General features: G+C 42.3%; 1 protein-coding gene and 1 long non-coding RNA gene across 10 annotated transcripts in view; one reads left to right on the top strand and one right to left on the bottom strand.

Annotated features, from left to right (window-relative positions):
- Positions 1–4,007, top strand: part of LOC110537504 (flotillin-2a) — a 35,128-nt gene extending 31,121 nt beyond the window's left edge. For 5 of the 6 annotated variants that reach the window (XM_021623596.2, XM_021623595.2, XM_021623598.2 and 2 more), the window contains 4 exons: positions 211–425; positions 816–999; positions 1,262–1,411; positions 1,914–4,007. In XM_021623596.2, the coding sequence (XP_021479271.1) occupies positions 211–425; positions 816–999; positions 1,262–1,411; positions 1,914–1,952 (588 nt within the window). In that variant the 3' untranslated portion in view covers positions 1,953–4,007. The remainder of the gene's footprint in view (positions 1–210; positions 426–815; positions 1,000–1,261; positions 1,412–1,913) is intronic. The other variant, XM_021623597.2, reaches the window with a different exon arrangement.
- Positions 1,125–18,931, bottom strand: LOC110537506. Of its 4 annotated transcripts, none has more exons than XR_005034953.1 (7): positions 18,870–18,931; positions 6,170–6,301; positions 5,900–5,970; positions 5,557–5,596; positions 4,627–4,891; positions 4,203–4,406; positions 1,125–1,402 (listed from the first exon to the last, which is right to left on the bottom strand). It is a non-coding gene; the product is annotated as an uncharacterized LOC110537506 (long non-coding RNA). The 4 variants fall into 4 exon arrangements; XR_002475641.2 differs by having other exon boundaries at positions 4,627–4,833; XR_005034955.1 differs by lacking the exon at positions 18,870–18,931 and adding an exon at positions 15,155–16,235.
- Between the last annotated feature and the right edge of the window lie 1,106 nt (positions 18,932–20,037).

Raw genomic sequence — 20,037 nt, 5'->3', positions numbered from 1 at the left:
ACCATTAGCAGTTAACCGATGACGTCAAATCTAGGCCTAATGTGAAATCTCCTTATCACCCTGGTCATATTCATTAGTGCACACCAAAGCAAAAAGTTTTACAACGGATAAAGCACTACCTACACAAGTTCAGTTATTCCCTTTTCGTTTCAGCCCGTTTGATTCCATTTAATTCTTGGTGAATATGACCCATGCCTCTTCTCCCCCCAGAAAGCAGAAGCCCAGCTGGCCTACGAGCTGCAGGCTGCCAAGGAGCAGCAGAAGATCCGTTTGGAGGAGATTGAGATCGAGGTGGTTCAGAGGAAGAAGCAGATCACCATCGAGGAGAAGGAGATTGACCGCACAGAAAAGGAGCTCATCGCCACAGTCAAGAGGCCGGCTGAGGCTGAGGCCTACAAGATGCAGCAGCTGGCCGAGGGACAGAAGTGAGTGACCAATCACTGAGTGCATGGAAAATAAGGGCAATGTGTATGCTTGTTGGAATTCTGGATGCAAAGGAAGGTGTCATACTATAGGAAGTGAGTGAACCACCTGAGCCTAGAGTGTCTGCCATTCAAGTCAACATATGCAGCATGCTGGGTGTAAGTTACACTCAGGCACAGGTCTAGGATCAGCTTAGCCTCTTCAAAATCCTACCCAAAATTGAAAAACCGATCAGTGTCTAGGGCAACTTCATCTCACACTTACACTAGTAGCTACTTGAATGGTTTGGTGTGTAGAAGCTTGTCATACTGTAGTTTAAAGCAATCCAGTCTGCAATCCAATGATATTATTAGTTTAACCCTTCATGTGCCCTCCTGCCAACCCCTGAACAGGATGAAGAAGGTGCTGACTGCCCAGGCAGAGGCAGAGAAGATCCGTCGTATCGGTGAGGCAGAGGCCGGTTCCATAGAGGCTATAGGGAAGGCTGAGGCTGAGAAGATGAGGCTGAAGGCTGAGGCCTACCAGCATTATGGAGATGCTGCAAAGACTGCTCTGGTCCTAGAGGCCCTGCCTAAGGTCAGTGTGTCACGACACTGGCATTTAGCGTTGTGTGGTAAGGGGAAGTTGTCACAGAGCAGCACACAAGCATTTGATATAGTTTGTGTCTACTTTTGGACATGAAAAAATACAAGATTTGATCAATATATAAATGTTTTTTTATTTTTATTGCAACTTATCATTTGATTTGGTTTAAACATGACAACTAGAGGCTGTGTTAGATGAGTTCTCTCTGAAGAACACCCAGGTGAAGAAGGTTTGTGTCATTGTGTTGGTACAGATTGCTGCCAAGGTTGCGGCACCCCTGGCCCGGACCAATGAGATCGTCATCCTGAGCGGGGACGGTGGCCGTGTGACCGGCGAGGTGAACCGCCTATTAGCTGAGCTCCCTGTGTCCGTCAACGCACTCACAGGGGTGGACCTGATGAAGGTGAGAGAGGGGGGAGGGGTTCAGTAGAATGTAGAGAGAGATAGCCCATACTCACAAGCACTGCAGGTGTGAACACATCCCATAAATCCAGCCTCCGTTAGCTATGTTTATAACACTGAATCTACACTATGCATAAACATTTGCACACCACAGAAATAAAATGTTGCTGTGAAGTTCAAGTCGAATTGCAGTCATTCCAGAGCATACTCCCTACAGATCCCCACCATGTTTAGTCTCTGACTACACTGAGTCTGACTATCACTATCTGTGGTTGCGTCCCGAATATCTCGCTATGTAGTGCTCTACTTTTGCAATGGGCTCTGGTTAAAAGTAGTGCTCTAAATGGGGAATTGGGTGCCATTTGGTACAAAGCCAGAGTTATGTGCAGATATCCAGGTGATGGCAATGGGCCAACTCTTGTTGATTGTGACTACGTCAAAGGGCTCTACATTGTTCTAGCTAAGCCTGCAGCTAACCCAGTCTCTCTCTTATCATCTCACAGATCCCTTTGCTTCAGAAGATGATCAACCCTCAAGCATAAAAACAATCTTGTGCACCTTGACTCAGTACATTTCTTTATGCACTCTTTAAATCAACTGCCTTCACCTAGAAACACTTGAAAACAAGTATAGTTTTTTTTTTACTACAAGAGTCTAGATGTTTTCATTTTCCTAAATCCCTGGTGCCTTAGCTCTATAGGGCCAGATCATCTGTATGTACCACTGCTTTTTTGTTAAACATGTTAGTATTTTTTGTAGTTACCCCATTCTGTTGTACTAACACTTGTCTACATTGTAGAAAAGGGACATTCATCATGGTTGTTCTGTGCAGGCCTTATTCTGGTCTTAAAGGTCTCGCCAGGTCTTCACCTTGTGTCTTCATTGTTATTCTTTTGTTCATTGTGTTACAAAATGCTTTGGATGTGCCTGTGGTTTTGTATAGTTATGGAAAGTATTTCAGATATTTCGTCTCAAATGTTACTTTTTTCATTCTAATGTGCAGTCAGTGCCTGGTTACCAACCAAGTGGCTAAACCTCTGGAAAAGTAATGGTTTGGCAATTCTATAGTGTAGTGATACTACAGTAAACCTCCATTTACCATCTCAATGAGAGATGTAGAAATATTGTCCTCCCCATCCTCGTGCCATCTGCCTTGAAAACAGAAACATTGGCATTCTATCTTGTTCTGCAGTAGAATCTTTCATTTCATTCTTCATCTTAGGTATGGGAGAGGTGTGCATTCTTAGGTAGACAACACACAGAAAACATAGACATTAACACATGTGCATGGATCTACAAGTCTGTATGAAGCCATATACTGTCAAAGTTAGCCTTAATATAGAGACCCAGGATTCCTGCTAGCTTTCCTGATCATCTGGATTACCTCAATCAATCTAAGCTTTAATACTTGTTCTTTCCAACTATTGAGACATCATATGGCATGATATGCATTTCAGTCTCTTAGGGTAGCCAATGTTGTGTTATATCATCTTTTGGTTACATTCTGTTAAATTCTTTATAAACTATTATGTAACTTAACTACAGTTTACCTGACTAATTACTTTAACGTTTTTACATGGTGCTTGCTGCCTATGATCTTTTTCTAGGAATGCAATGCTGCCACGACCTGTTGACCATCCAATCATGTATCAGCTTTCTTCACATTCCTTACCCAATGTGCTTCAAACACAAGAATACATTTCAGTTTGTTTTGCCACACATTTGAGTTGGACTGTCTTGTTGTGGAGTTCATTTTATGTTGGCTTCATTTTATGAAAACTTGTTTTAGGGGAAATCTAACCACTTTCTGAATCCGTGACCTCAGCATCATTTTTTCTAATATGTCATTTTTTTACAGTAATGTCAACCTGCTGCCAACTGTGGTATATCTCTGGTATGGGGGAGAAATGTCATTATCTAATCCCTACTGATCACCAAAAGAATACTGTATTTATTTTATTATAATCTCAGTTTGTAAGATTTACATAGTAGTAGACTAGACTGTAAAATTTGATTGATAAACAGTGTGATACAGTACTGTAAATATAGATGGGAACCTGTATTGTGTTTCATGAAATGGCTGATTTGAATTATATAAAGTCAGAACACATCAACATTTCCATCTGGACATACTGATGGCTTTCCCTGGTCAAATTGTGTTTTTGTTCAGCTGAAAAACTCCCGTTGTATGTTCTTTTTTGGCATCTAATTTTTGTGTCAATGCTCTTTCAAAAATGTCTCATGTATTACTATGAATGGATGGTGTAATTTCAGCAAGGTAGAAGCAACTTTCAGATCAGAAAATATACCTTTCGGATCTAGAATGTAGGTGGAAGACCAAACATTGTATGCCTTTTAACTTGTATCTTTATCTATAGAGTATCTGTAATGAAACATGTTTAGATTGATCACCCATTATTGAAATGTATCTATTCAGACTCAAATGTTTGTGTGAATTCGTCCATTTTCTAGACTGTTAAATAATACTGGAAAACTGGTCTAGCATGGATATTTCAGCATGTGAACATCACACTCATATCCTCGACTCTGTGGCAAAGTATTATGTGCTGCCCTATAATAAATGTCTGCCTCATACAGTTTTCTCAGTATTCTTTCAGAGAATTTGTTACCAGTGGCCTGTTACATTATCCTCCTTCCATACCGTGTAGTGCTGTAGTGGATGTAGCCAACTCTTCTGGCATGACGATACAGACACTAACGGATGGGCTAATGTTAACAGGGGTACTCAGCCTGCTGGGGTACTCAGCCTGCTGGGGTTGTTTCTGGTGCACCTGGTAGTGGTCTGCTGTGTGGCTGTGGGAGAGGTGTGGCACCAGGTCTTCTGTGGTGAGGTGGGTGAGGCCCCACTGGTCTGCTGCTCTGTGCCAGGGGCCTCCTGAAGCCAACTGAGTCTGGCCCAGTGGAGGGTGTGTGAGGAAGAGAGGAGAGGCAACATTTTGTAAACCAGTATCCTGGCCTCCTTATGCTGCCCAGGGCTGAAATAGAACAGTGTACCGTTTCAGAATATTAGCCTAGTTTATTCATCATAAGTACAAACTATTATCATAATCATTAACAAATCAACATCCTATGAAAATACTGGATTGATAAGAAGAATACTTATGATTCTCGTTCACTATTAAAAGCTGACGATGTAATACACTTTTAAGATTGAAAAAAAATTGACGTTTCTGCAACTAACAATCATCACCCTACCGGTCATAGGCCCAGGTACGAAGTGTGTTGTGTTTGTGGTTGTTGTGGGTCCTTTGGTCCGGGACCCTCCATCACTCTTGGCCACAGGGCAGGGTTGCAGCTGCATCTCCCCAGTTCATGAAGGCAGAGATGAATGGGTCAGGGACAGCAGAGAGAGATGTGATGTCATCAGTCCTGTATCCTACTGCACCATGGGAATCCACTGAGCTAGAGCAGGAGACGGTAACATCAACCTCATCATTTGACTCCACTGGTCTGGATCTTACTGAGACAATAAGGACAGGACAGAAGAGGGCCTGTATTCATAAAGTGTCTCAGAGAAGGGGTATTGATCTAGGATCAGTTTAACTTTTAGATAACAATGAATATGACTACATGGATCCTAGATCAGCACTCCAACAGCAAATTTTTCTTACTTTTTTAAAACTTGCATTGATGGTTAAGGACTTGTGAGCATTTCACAGTAAGCATGTTCACCTATTGTATGTCACATGCACTGAATACAACTTGATTTGATTTAGATTTTACTTTATGAATACAGGCCCAGAATGCTAGAACAGAGATTACGCATGGAAATTCCTTCACCTTTCACTTTGACCAACTCTTTAAAATGATCTGATATAAACTTTAGAGGATAGTTACAGAACAATGACTACGTACTGTACATAGCCTACTAGTGGATTGTCTCAAAGGGAAATAATGACACCTGCTGGCTATTTTCGTGAGCAGTTCTTTTCCATGTCTGGCAAGATCAATAGACAGCTGGCTTGACTATCATGGCTAGACTTTTCATTGTATAAAACAGAAATCCCTCATTTAGAAATTAGGTGTAATGTTTACAATTTCCCTTACAGATGTTTCAAACATGATAAATTCTGTAGGCCTATGTGACTACCATTTGAAGGTTTTGATTCCGTCAGGCGTTCTTACATTTAGTTTGTCAGAGCTCTGTCCTTCCTTTTCTCTGAACCTACAGAGAGAAAGAATTCACATTATTCAAAGTTTCTTAGTAACATGATAGTGATGTGTACCAGTAAAGAGTGAAAGAACATGGCACTTAATTGATCAGTGAGTCATCTAAGTACCATTTCAATTCTGCACAATCATCATATTTCCCACTGCGCTAACAGGTTTACCAAGAGGAACATATTGGTGAATAGATGATTGACCAACAAATATGATGATGTTATTCTGAGTCATTATTTCATCACTTTCAAGTGAGAGTTGCTGTTCATGTTTCAAGCTACTAGAAGGCTATCTGAAGGTCTCTCACTTTTTTCTGTTCAGCCCGTTGTCACAAAAGCCTTTTGCAAAGGGGTTGTTGTCTATCTTGAGTTTTGTTATCTGTTGGGTAAATTAGCACGCCTCATTAATTATGGTTTTACACATCTCTTATTATGCTCTTTTGTAGCGGAAGCATTTGACTTCCCAGATTGTACATGCACTGTCCATATTCACCCTCCAGAGGGCACTCTCATCAACACAATCAGAATACAGTTGTTCCAGTATCTCCTGTGAGATGCTAAAGGTGTCGTGGCCTTACCTCTGAGTTCTGGTAGGCAGTGACAGCGATGAAGGCTGCCTCAGGGAAGGTGAAGCGCAGGGGGCTGTGGGGGTCTGGAGACAGGACAATGTGCAGGCGGGGCTGGTACTTATGCATGGAGTGGAGAACCACCTGCAAAACATATGATACCTGTTACTCGTATTCAGTGGAGGCTGCTGAGGGAAGAGCGGCTCTTAATAATGGCTGGAACAGAGCTAATGGAATGGCATCAAACATGGAAACCATGTGTTTGATGTATTTGATATCATTCCTCTTATTCCACTCCAGCCATTACCATGAGCACCTTCTCCCCAATTAACGTGCGACCAACCTCCTGTGCTAGCAGTGTAGAAAAAGCAATCATTTTTCATAGTCTTTTAATCACACTTAGTTTACTGTTCCTTTAATTGCACTTTTTAGCTAACTGTCCATGTATTTGCTGGCACGTCTGAGCCATAGTGATGGCCTTTCTCTTGCGTTTCAAAGATGATGGTACAAAAAAATACAAAATAACTGTTGTTTTTTCTTTGTATTATCTTTTACCAGATCTATTGTGTTATATTCTCCTACATCCCTTTCACATTTCCACAAACTTAAGTGTTTCCTTTCAAATGGTACCAAGAATATGCATATCCTTCAAGAATATGCATATCCTTGCTTCAGGGCCAGAGCTACAGGCAGTTAGATTTGGGTATATCATTTTAGGCAAAAATTGAAAAAAATGGGCGGATCCTTAAGAACAAACATGCCCCAATAAATAAAATGAGAATTAAAAACAGGTTCAGCCCCTGGTTCGACCGTGATCTTGCAGAGTTACTCCACCTCAAGAATTGCATTTGGCAAAAGGCTTGGCACACGCATACTCAGGCTGACTGGCTCTCATAGAGGCAAATGAGAAATAAGTGCACTCAGCCTATCCGGAAGGCCAAAGTTAATTACTTTAAGGAGCAGTTCTGGAAAATGGTTAAATACCTGGAGAATAAACCCTCCTCCTCACAGCTGCCCGTGTCCCTTAAAGTTGATGAGGTGGTTGTTACTGACAAGAAGCACATGGCGTAGCTTTTTAATCATCACTTCATTAAGTCAGGATTCCCATTTGACTCAGCCATGCCTTCTTACCTGTTCAACATTTCCTCATCTCGCACCCCTTCTAATGCGACTAGTAGCCCCGATGCTCCTCGCTCTTTTTTACCCTATAAAGTTTCTCCCTGCAGGCGGTCACTGAGTCTGAGGTGCTAAACTTGACCCCAAAAAACCATCTGGGTCACAGTCCATCCTTTATTTAAAGGCAGAGATCAAGCTGATCCTAGCTGTTATAGGCCTATTTCTATTTTGCCCTGTTTATCAAAAGTGTTGGAAAAACTTGTCAATAATCAACTGACTGGCTTTCTTGATGTCTATAGTATTCTCAATGTTATGCATTCTGGTTTCCGCTGAGGTTATGGATGTGTCACTGCAACCTTAAAGGTCCTCAATGATGTCACCATTGCCCTTGATTCTATGCAATGTGGTGCTGCTATTTTTATTGACTTGGCCAAAGCATTTGATACGATAAACCATTCCATTATTGTGGGCCGGCTAAGGTGTATTGGTGTCTCTGAGGAGTCTTTGGCCTGATTTGCTAACTACCTCTCTCAAAGAGTGCAGTGTATAAAGTCAGAACATATGCTGTCTCAGCCATTGCCTGTCACCAAGGGTGTACCCCAAGGCTCGATCCTAGGCCACGCGCTCTTCTCAATTTACATCAACAACATAGCTCAGGTAGTAGGAAGCTCTCTCATCAATTTATATGCAGATGCAGTCTTATACTAAGCTGGATGTTGGGTTAAATGCTCCACAACAAAGCTTTCTTAGTGTCCAACAAGCTTTCTCTGTCTTTAACCTTCATCTCAACACCTCCAAAACAAAGGTCATGTGGTTTGGTAAGAAGAATGGCCCTCTTCCCACAGGTATGATTACTACCTCTGAGGGTTTAGAGCTTGAAGTAGTCACCTCATACGAGTACTTGGGAGTATGGCTAAACGGTACACTGTCCTTCTCTCAGCACATATCAAAGCTGCAGGCTAAAGTTAAATCTAAACTTGGTTTCCTCTATCGTAATCACTCCTCTTTCACCCCAGCTGCCAAACTAACCCTGATTCAGATGACCATGCTGGATTACAGAGACGTAATTTATAGATCGGCAGATAACGGTGCTCTCGAGCGGCTAGATGTTCTTTATAATTCGGCCATCAGATTTGCAACCAATGCTCCTTATAGGACACATCACTGCACTCTATACTCTTCTGTAAACTGGTCATCTCTGTATACCCCTCGCAAGACCCACTGGTTGATGCTTATTTATAAAACCCCTCTTAGGCCTCACTCACCCCTATCTGAGAAATCTACTGCAGCCCTCATCCTCCACATACAACACCCATTCTGCCAGTCACATTCTGTTAAAGATCCCAAAGCACACACATCCTTGGGTCGCTCATCTTTTCAGTTCGCTGCAGCTAGCGTCTGGAATGAGCTGCAACAAACACTCAAACTGGACAGTTTTAACTTCATTCAAAGACTCAATCATGGACACTCTTACTGACAGTTGTGGCTGCGTCACATGATGTATTGTTGTCTCTACATTCTTACCCTTTGTGCTGTTGTCTGTACCCAATAATGTTTGTACCCTTTTTTGTGCTGCTACCATGTTGTGCTGCTGCCATTTTGTGTTGCTACCATGTTGTTGTCATGTTGTGTTGCTACCATGCTGTGTTGTCATGTGTTGCTGCGATGCTATGTTGTTGTCTTAGGTCTCTCTTTATGTAGTGTTGTTTCTCTTGTCGTGATGTGTGTTTTGTCCTATATTTTATTTAATTTATTTTTCTTTTTAATCCCAGCCCCCATCCCCACAGGAGGCCTTTTGTCTTTTGGCAGACAGCAATCCCCTATACTTTTCCCTCCCATATGGAAGACAAGACAGAGGTGTGTGAGGTGTTGGGACATCAATCGGAACCTCACTTTGATCTTTCAGTTTAGAGTAGCCTAAATGTTAGTGTGTGAAAAGAGGGGAGCAGGGTGGGGGGGGTGTTCTGTATAGTCAGTGACATTGGGGTTCCCCAACTTCAAAACCCCCAACTCCCTGGCAAGGTGCTAATCCTGTGGTGTGGGAAGCCAGGCTTCCCCAAAAAATTGACAAAAAATAAATAAATAATATTTAATCTCTTTGCGTTTCATAATTGTCCTTTGCCCTGAGCAAGGCAGTTAACCCACTGTTCCCGGGCACCTAAGACGTGGATATCGATTATGGCAGCCCCCCGCACCTCTCTGATTCAGAGGGGTTGGGTTAATGCGGAAGACACATTTCAGTTGAACTCATTCAGTTGTACAACTGACTAGGTATCCCCCTTTCCCTTTCCCTTTCAATTTGCAAGATACTGAATGTATCTCACAGGAGAAAGCATCCAAACAAAACAGCGCCCCTCTGTCTCTCTATGTGTAGGCCATCTATCTGATGCTGTCTGGTCCAAACGAGTATGACATTGTTGCCGCCTGTAACATTGAAGGCAAATGAGAAGCCAGCGAGCATCTGGCCTCCTTGACAAAAAGGATATAAATAATTAGCCAATCAGCATTGAGCTAAACTGAGTGCGCTCAACTGTGAATGGTATTGGTGCACCAAAAAAAAGTGTCAAGGGAAGCCAGCTTGGATTTGGCATCACTCCTATCAAATCCCATTGAGAGCACACATCATTGACAGAACGTACATTTTTGCATCTCATTGTGTTGTTGTCCTGCGGTGGCTAGCTAGCCAGCTAGCAAAATTGTCCCTTTGCAAAATTAGCCATGGATGGAGATTTGGATTTGTGGTTTTACTTAATTCTCCGTACTGGCCAATGATTATAACGGCGATTCTGATCCAACCATTAATTCATACATTGTGCCCCTGGCCTGAGAGGATGGAAGTTCAATATGTAGCGAAAAGGCTAATGTTAACTAGCGAACATAGCCCATAAATGGAAGTTAAGCTAGCAAGCAAGCATTTTAGCCAGGTAGCCTAGGACAACAAAAAATCAACTGTGTACTGTATGACACAGTGATAGACCATTTTGTCAACATGAAAGAGATGAGGATAGCATTGGCGTTTTTCTACAAATACAGTGAGTCAACATGTTTTTATACTTGCACACACACACACACACACACACACACACACACACACACACACACACACACACACACACACACACACACACACACACACACACACACACACACACACACACACACACACACACACACACACACACACACACACACACACACACACACACACACACACACACACACACACACACACACACAAAATCAGATCCATGGAAAGGGCCATCATATTTAGCTTACATTGACTGGACTAAATAGTTTTTGGTATCGTTTAGTTGTCACTGTATTAGACTAAGCAAAGGTGACTTGATGGTGAAGTTGAAATGGTGCTGGAATAGTGGAAGCAGCTCCTGTTTTCTTTGCGACTTGCGGTAACTCTCTGTGGTTCTAAATCAATAGTTTAGTGGTTCGAAAATGTTGCATTAAGTTGCTTGACCATGCTGTAGGTCATGTAACTGTCTTACTGTACATGCAATATGCTCTTTGGACTTTACTGAACAGAAGTTGCTATGCGGTTTTATGATAAAACAAAGGTGTGGTTGAATTTATACTGCCACTGTCTTATTGTCTCGGCCTTTAGGCCTATATATCAAGGTCGCAAGGATTATGAATTAACAGGTTATAGAGCAAACAACGCAATTATCACAACACATATGTTTTTTTTAGGGGGGGGGGCTTGACTTCCCCAGTGATTTTACCCACGCACCGCTACTGCGCTAATCACCTGGGCAGGTTCACCTGCCAATTATAACAAGTCCTGTGTTCTTTTATTAAAAGCAAAGAAGACAGGGGAGTGTCAATGCAGAGATGTGTTTAGAGCAGGGGTCGGCAACAAGCGGCCTGCGAGCCAAAACCAGTCCGCAAGTGTTTTTTGCCCCCCCCCCCCCCAAAAAAAAATGGTGTGTTTATTTTATTTATGTATTTAGTTATTTCACCTTTATTTAACCAGGTAGGCAAGTTGAGAACAAGTTCTCATTTACAATTGCGACCTGGCCAAGATAAAGCAAAGCAGTTCGACAACATACAACGACACAGAGTTACACATGGAGTAAAACAAACAATAATACAGTATAAACAAGTCTATACACGATTGTCTGTTCATCTACCCAGGCAAGCATGTGCAATATCCCTCCAAAATGTTAGGAAATGCAGTTTGCCTAAGGTACTGTAGACCTGAGAGGAAATTAAAGAATCATTCAAATTCATTTTTATTTATTTATTTTATTTCACCTTTATTTAACCAGGTAGGCAAGTTGAGAACAAGTTCTCATCTACAATTGCGACCTGGCCAAGATAAAGCAAAGCAGTTCGACACATACAACGACACAGAGTTACACATGGAGTAAAACAAACATACAGTCAATAATACAGTATAAACAAGTCTATATACGATGTGAGCAAATTAGGTGAGATAAGGGAGGTAAAGGCAAAAAGGACATGGTGGCAAAGTAAATACAATATAGCAAGTAAAACACTGGAATGGTAGATTTGCAGTGGAAGAATGTGCAAAGTAGAAATAAAAATAATGGGGTGCAAAGGAGCAAAATAAATAAATAAATAAAATAAATACAGTAGGGAAAGAGGTAGTTGTTTGAGCTAAATTATAGGTGGGCTATGTACAGGTGCAGTAATCCGTGAGCTGCTCTGACAGTTGGTGCTTAAAGCTAGTGAGGGAGATAAGTGTTTCCAGTTTCATAGATTTTTGTAGTTCGTTCCAGTCATTGGCAGCAGAGAACTGGAAGGAGAGGCGGCCAAAGAAATAATTGTTTTTGGGGGTGACCAGAGAGATATACCTGCTGGAGCGCGTGCTACAGGTGGGTGATGCTATGGTGACCAGCGAGCTGAGATAAGGGGGGACTTTACCTAGCAGGGTCTTGTAGATGACATGGAGCCAGTGGGTTTGGCGACGAGTATGAAGCGAGGGCCAGCTAACGAGAGCGTACAGGTCGCAATGGTCGGTAGTATATGGGGCTTTGGTGACAAAACGGATTGCACTGTGATAGACTGCATCCAATTTGTTGAGTAGGGTGTTGGAGGCTATTTTGTAAATTACATTGCCGAAGTCGAGGATTGGTAGGATGGTCAGTTTTACAAGGGTATGTTTGGCAGCATGAGTGAAGGATGCTTTGTTGCGAAATAGGAAGCCAATTCTAGATTTAACTTTGGATTGGAGATGTTTGATGTGGGTCTGGAAGGAGAGTTTATAGTCTAACCAGACACCTAGGTATTTGTAGTTGTCCACGTATTCTAAGTCAGAGCCGTCCAGAGTAGTGATGTTGGACAGGCGAGCAGGTGCAGGCAGCGATCGGTTGAAGAGCATGCATTTAGTTTTACTTGTATTTAAGAGCAATTGGAGGCCATGGAAGGAGAGTTGTATGGCATTGAAGCTTGCCTGGAGGGTTGTTAACACAGTGTCCAAAGAAGGGCCAGAAGTATACAGAATGGTGTCGTCTGTGTAGAGGTGGATCAGAGACTCACCAGCAGCAAGAGCGACATCATTGATGTATACAGAGAAGAGAGTCGGTCCAATAATTGAACCCTGTGGCACCCCCATAGAGACTGCCAGAGGTCCGGACAGTAGACCCTCCGATTTGACACACTGAACTCTATCAGAGAAGTAGTTGGTGAACCAGGCAAGGCAATCATTTGAGAAACCAAGGCTGTCGAGTCTGCCGATGAGGATGTGGTGATTGACAGAGTCGAAAGCCTTAGCCAGATCAATGAATACGGCTGCACAGTAATGTTTCTTATCGATGGCGGTTAAGATATCGTTTAGGACCTTGAGCGTGGCTGAGGTGCACCCATGACCAGCTCTGAAACCAGATTGCATAGCAGAGAAGGTTTGGTGAGATTCGAAATGGTCGGTAATCTGTTTGTTGACTTGGCTTTCGAAGACCTTAGAAAGGCAGGGTTGGATAGATATAGGTCTGTAGCAGTTTGGGTCAAGAGTGTCCCCCCCTTTGAAGAGGGGGATGACCGCAGCTGCTTTCCAATCTTTGGGAATCTCAGACGACACGAAAGAGAGGTTGAACAGGCTAGTAATAGGGGGGCAACCATTTCGGCATATAATTTTAGAAAGAAAGGGTCCAGATTGTCTAGCCCGGCTGATTTGTAGGGGTTCAGATTTTGCAGCTCTTTCAGAACATCAGCTGACTGGATTTGGGAGAAGGAGAAATGGGGAAGGCTTGGGCGAGTTGCTGTGGGGGGTGCAGTGCTGTTGACCGGGGTAGGAGTAGCCAGGTGGAAAGCATGGCCAGCCGTAGAAAAATGCTTATTGAAATTCTCAATTATAGTGGATTTATTTTTTTATTTTTTTTATTTTACCTTTATTTAACCAGGCAAGTCAGTTAAGAACAAATTCTTATTTTCAATGACGGCCTGGGAACAGTGGGTTAACTGAGTGGTGTCAGTGGTGACAGTGTTTCCTATCTTCAGTGCAGTGGGCAGCTGGGAAGAGGTGTTCTTATTCTCCATGGACTTTACAGTGTCCCAGAACTTTTTTGAGTTAGTGTTGCAGGAAGCAAATTTCTGCTTGAAAAAGCTAGCCTTGGCTTTTCTAACTGCCTGTGTATAATGGTTTCTAGCTTCCCTAAACAGCTGCATATCACAGGGGCTGTTCGATGCTAATGCAGAACGCCATAGGATGTTTTTGTGTTTAAATGGGGTTAGGTTAAAAAAAGACGGTAAAATCACCAGAAATTCAGCTAAAAATGAATTTAATTTAGGAAATCTGTATTCCTAAGAATAAGTTTTAAAAAATTCTCAATGTAATCAAGGTATGAAATTATTATAATTGAAAATAATCTCTTATTGTGGTCTGTCACGGATCCCCTTGGTGCTGCTGCTCATTCCGTTCACCAGCTTCTGAGGTCTACGTCACCGGCCTTCTAGACGTCACTGAACTAGATTCATTACCATCAACCCTGGACTGTCTTGTCTAATTACGCACACCTGGCTCCCATTCCACCTGTGTATATATGCCCTCTGTTCCCCATTGTCCTTGTTGGTTATTGTTACCATGTCCGTTGGTCTTGTGAGCACCTGTGCTGTTGTCATCGGTTTCCATGCTACGTGTTATTCTGCAGTTGTTTTACAGGTCTCGTCCCTTGTATTATTTAGAGGTTTACACCTCGCTCTTTTGTTTTGGTGGAGAAAATAAAAAACCCTATTTCGTATTCCTCGCTTGTCGCCTATCTTTATACAGAGTGACATGGTCAATTTGAAGTGTACAAAAAGATGTTCCAAACCATCCTCACCGAAAAAAAGAAAGCTGAATCTAGTTGCCTACCCCTGGTTTAGAGTGACAACTTACACATTCAGTAAAGCCCATTTGTGGGGAAGAACTCATTCTGATTGGGTGGGCCTGGCTCCCCAGTGGGTGAGCCTATGCCCTCCCAGGCCCACCCATGGCTGCGCCCCTGCCCAGTCATGTGAAATCCATAGATTAGGGCCTGATTAATTTATTTCAATTAACTGATTTCCTTATATGAACTGTAACTCAGTAAAATTGTTAAAACGTTTGCATGTTGCGTTATAATTTTGTTCAGTATACTTTTTCAAAGTACCTTTTTAGATAAGCTACCAGTAAGAAGAATACTTTCAGTGTGAAGTATTTGGTAGCTTGGTTAACTATCTTTTCAGAGTAGCTTCCCTGATGATAATTAGGAATGGATATGTCATTCTACATATTAAATGCACATTTCATAGAGCTTACAAATATCTTATCCCAGCATAAGAAGATACAGAGCCCTCAAAGAACATATATGGACTGGAGACTCATGTTATGCAGAGGTAAAACAGAACATTACAGAACAGTTCTATAAATGTATATAAATAGCAACTTACTTTCCTTCAAGTTACTACACTACAAAATTCACTGCATCAGGCTTATTACCCAAGAGACCTGCATGATCATTTTCTTTTGGGGATATTTTAGGTCATTTTTTATTTTTCCAATACTTGCATCTGATAATTAATTGTGTTAATAGCTAATTTAATTTCACTTATCACATGTGAAATGTCAAACAATCCCTACAGAGTAAAGCAATGTGTATTACTACATTTTGTAAAAATCATTCAACACTCAAATAAATGCATGTCCTCGTGCTCATTCATGTCTGCCTGGCCACAGAAAATAATGCGATGTAAAATTCACGGAAATCTATTTCCCTAGCCCATAGTCTGGTGCCGCCCAGATAGGCCTGCTAACGTCTTTATCTTTAGGCTCAACCCGACCAATCAAACACCCTTGGTCCGCACCCAAACTGGAGAGTCAGTCTCCACTGTGACTGGGCAAAGTTGTCACCCTCACCCAGCCCTCACCCTAAACCGTGTCACCTGACTCCTCCCACGTGCATCATCCATACATTTAATTTTGTTGAAATATTATACAAATATGGTGCCATATAATGCCACCCACAATGAAAGCTCCTGGAAGATGGTTGCAGTTATATTTGATATGTGGATGATTCAAACCACAAGCATCTACATCAAGAAGAGTCATTGCATCATATTCAGTTGAAATGAGCTGCTGATGCTTGGGTACCCTTTCCTTTGTAGTCAAGATCTAAGCCACAGTTGATTGCATTTCCATGGCATGAACTATAAAGTCTGTGTGGTAGGGAAAAACTGTATGGATGTGCTGTTGCAACACATTTTTGAAAGTTTCAAGAGGAATCATCTCAGTTGTCTGTTTCTTAGGTGGTTCTCTTCAAGTCATAATGTTAAATTATTCAGTTACTTCAATAACCAGTTAAGTTCACGTCATGTTTGAAAATAATTAGACAAGATGTAAAACAAAACACCTCTTAAAATGCGATGGTGGAAAGATACACTACATGACCAAAAGTATGTGGACACCTGTTCGTCAAACATCTCATTCCAAAATCATGGCCATTAATATGGAGTTGGTCACTCCCCCTTTGCTGCTATAACAGTCTCCACTCTTCTGGGAAGGCTTTCCACTAGATGTTGGAACATTGCTGCGGGTACTTGCTTCCATTCAGACACAAGCTTTAGTGAGGTCGGGCACTGATGTTGGGCCAGGCTCGCAGTTGGCATTCCGATTCATCCGAAAGGTTTTTGATGGGGTTGAGGTCAGGGCTCTGTGCAGGCCAGTCAAGGCCACACCGATCTCGACAAACCATTTCTTTATGGACCTCGCTTTGTGCAAGGGGGCATTGTCATGCTGAAACAGGAAAGGGCCTTCCCCAAACTGTTGCCACAAAGTTGGAAACCACAGAATCGTCTAGAATGTCATTGTATGCTGTAGCGTTAATATTTCCCTTCGCTGGAACTAAGGGACCTAGCCCGAACCATGAAAAGCAGCTCCAGACCATTATTCCCCCTCCACCAAACTTTACAGTTGTTGCTATTTTGTTGCCTTACAACCTGGAATTAAAATATATTTGGGTGGGGGGATTGTATCATTTCATTTACCTAACATGCCTACCACTTTGAAGACACAAAATATTTTTGGGGTGAAACAAACAAGAAATAAGACAAAAGAACGGGAAACTTGAGCGTGCATAACTATTCACCCCCCAAAGTCAATACTTTGTAGAGCCACCTTTTGCAGCAATTTCAGCTGCAAGTCTCTTGGGGTATGTCTCTATAAGCTTGGTACATCTAGCCACTAGGATGTTTGCCCATTCTTCAAGGCAAAACTGCTCCAGCTCCTTCAAGTTGGATGGGTTCTGCTGGAGTACAGCAATCTTTAAGTCATACCACAGATTCTCAATTGGATTGAGGTCTGGGCTTTGACTTGGCCATTCCAAGACATTTAAATGTATTTCCTTAAACCACTCAAGTGTTGCTTTAGCAGTATGTTTAGGGTCATTGTTCTGTTGGACGGTGAACATCCATCCCAGTCTCAAATCTCTGGAAGACTGAAACAGGTTTCCCTTCAATAATTTCCCTGTATTTAGCACCATCTATCATTCCTTAAATTCTGACCAGTTTCCCAGTCCCTGCTGATGAAAAACATCATTGTGTTGGTGTTCTCAGGGTGATGAGAGGTGTCAGGTTTGCGTCAGAAATAGCGTTTTCCTTTATGGCCAAAAAGCAAAATTTTAGTCTCATCTGACCAGAGTACCTTCTTTCATATGTTTGGGGAGTCTCCCACCTGCCTTTTGGTGAACACCAAACGTGTTTGCTTATTTTATTTTTCAAAGAGGTGTCTTTTTTCTGGACACTCTTCCGTAAAGCCCAGCTCTGTGGAGTGTACGGCTTAAAGTGGTCCTATGGGCAGATACTCCAATCTTCGCTACGGAGCTTTGCAGCTCCTTCAGGGTTATCTTTGGTCTCTTTGTTGCCTCTCTGAATAATAACCTCCTTGCCTGGTCTGTGAGTTTTGGTGGGCAGCCCTCTCTTGGCAGTTTTTTTGTGGTGCCATATTCTTTACATTGTTTAATAATGGATTTAATGGTTCTCCGTGGGATGTTCAAAGTTTCAGATCTTTTTAAAAGGAAAATATTTGGGGAATTTTTTAAACAAGATATTTTTTCTATTTCCTATTTATACTATTTTGTGTATGTCCATTATATTAAATCAAATTAAAAATCATTTTAATTACAAGTTGTAACGCAACAAAATAGGAAAAAGGGCAAGGTGGATTAATAGTTTTGCAAGGCACTGTAGTGTTCTCCTGGCATCCGCCAAACCCAGATTTGTAAGTCAGACTTCCAGATGGTGAAGTGTGATTCATCACTCCAGAGAATGCGTTTACACTGCTCCAGAGTCCAATGGCAGCGAACTTTACACCACTCCAGCCGACGCTTGGCATTGTGCATGATGATCTTAGGCTAGTGTGCGGCTCTCGGCCATGGAAACCGATTTCATGAAGCTCCCAACCAAAAGGTTCTTGTGCTGACGTTGCTTCCAGAGGCAGTTTGGAACTCGCTAGTGAGTTTTGCAACCTGGGACAGACGATTTTTGCGCACTTCAGCACTCAGCAGTCCAGTTCTGTGAGCTTGTGTGGCCTACCACTTCGCAGGTGAGCCGTTGTTACTCCTAGATTTTTCCACTTCATAATAACAGCACTTACAGTTGACGAAGAGAGAAATTTGACGAACTGACTTGTTAGAAAGGTGGCATCCTGCCAGCAAGGCCATTCTACAGCCAATGTTTGTCTATGGGGACTGCATGGCTGTGTGCTCGATTTTATGTCATTTTATGTCAGCAACGAGTGTGGCTGGAATAGCCAAATTCACCATTTTGAAGGGTGTCCACATACTTGTATGTGTATACAGTGCATTTGGAAAGTATTCAGACCACTTCTCTTTTACCACATTTTGTTACGTTACAGCCTTAACCTAAAATGGATTCATGTTTCCCTCAATCTACACACAAAACAACATAATGACAAAGCGAAAACAGGTTGATACATTTTCGCTAATTTATAAAAAACAAAAAACAGATACCTTATTTACATAAGTATTCAAACCCAAAATTGAGCTCAGGTGCATCCTGTTTCCATTGATCATCCTTGAAATGTTTCTACAACTTGAAGTCCACCTGTGGTAAATTCAATTGATTGCACATGATTTGGAAAGGTACACACCTGTCTATATCCACAGTTGACAGTGCATGTCAGAGCAAAAACCAAGCCTCGAGGTCAAAGGAATTGTCCGTAGAGCTCCAAGACAGGATTGTGTCGAGGCACAGATCTGGGGAAGGTTACCAAAACATTTCTGCAGCATTGAAGGTCCCCAAGAACACATTGGCCTCCATCATTCTTAAATGGAAGAAGTTTGGAACCACCAAGACTTGCCAGAGCTGGTTTCCCGGCCAAACTGAGCAATCGGGGGAGAAAGGCCTTTCTCAGGGAGGTGACCAAGAATCTGATGGTCACTGACAGAGCTCCAGAGTTCCTCTGTGGAGATGGGAGCGCCTTCCAGAAGGATAACCATCTCTGCAACACTCCACCAATCATGCCTTTATGGTAGAGTGGCCAGACGGAAGCCACTCCTGAGTAAAAGGCACATGACAGCCCACTTGGAGTTTTTTTAATACATTACATTTTTTCAGTGGCAGGGACTGGGAGACTAGTCAGGATCGAGGGAAAGATGAACGGAACGAAGTACAGAGATCCTTGATGATAACCTGCTCCAGAGTGCTCAGGACCTCAGACTGGGGTGAAGATTCACCTCCCAACAGGACAATGATCCTAAGCACACAGCCAAGATAACACAGGAGTGGCTTCGGAACAAGTCTCTGAATGTGAGTGGCCCAGGCAGAGCCCGGACTTGAACCCGATCCAACATCTCTGGAGACCTGAAAATAGCTGTGCAGCGACGCTCCCCATCCATCCTGACAGAGCTTGAGAGTGGGAGAAACTCCCCAAATGTGCAAAGCTTGTAGCGTCATACCCAAGAAGACTCAAGGCTGTAATCGCTGCCAAAGGTGCTTCAACAAAGTACTGAGTAAAGGGTCTGAATATTTATGTAAATGTGATATTTCCGGGGTGGGGGTTTTTATACACATTTCTAAAAACCTGTTTCTGCGTTGTCATAATGGGGTATTGTGTGTAGATTAATGAGGGGGAATTTTAAAAAAATCAATTTTAGAATAAGGCTGTAACGTAACAAAATTTGTAAAAAGTCATGGGTCTGAATACTTTCCCGAATGTACTGTATATGGTGTAGGTCAAATAAACATGCCAAAATAAGGCCCTAGTATCTCTTTCCAAAAAACGTACTTTGTATGGGGGCATGGAGGGGCGTCGAGGC

The sequence above is a fragment of the Oncorhynchus mykiss genome, chromosome 12 (genome assembly GCF_013265735.2).
Source record: "Oncorhynchus mykiss isolate Arlee chromosome 12, USDA_OmykA_1.1, whole genome shotgun sequence".
Classification (NCBI taxonomy): Eukaryota; Metazoa; Chordata; class Actinopteri; order Salmoniformes; family Salmonidae; genus Oncorhynchus; species Oncorhynchus mykiss.
This window is presented reverse-complemented; position numbering and strand designations above follow the sequence as displayed.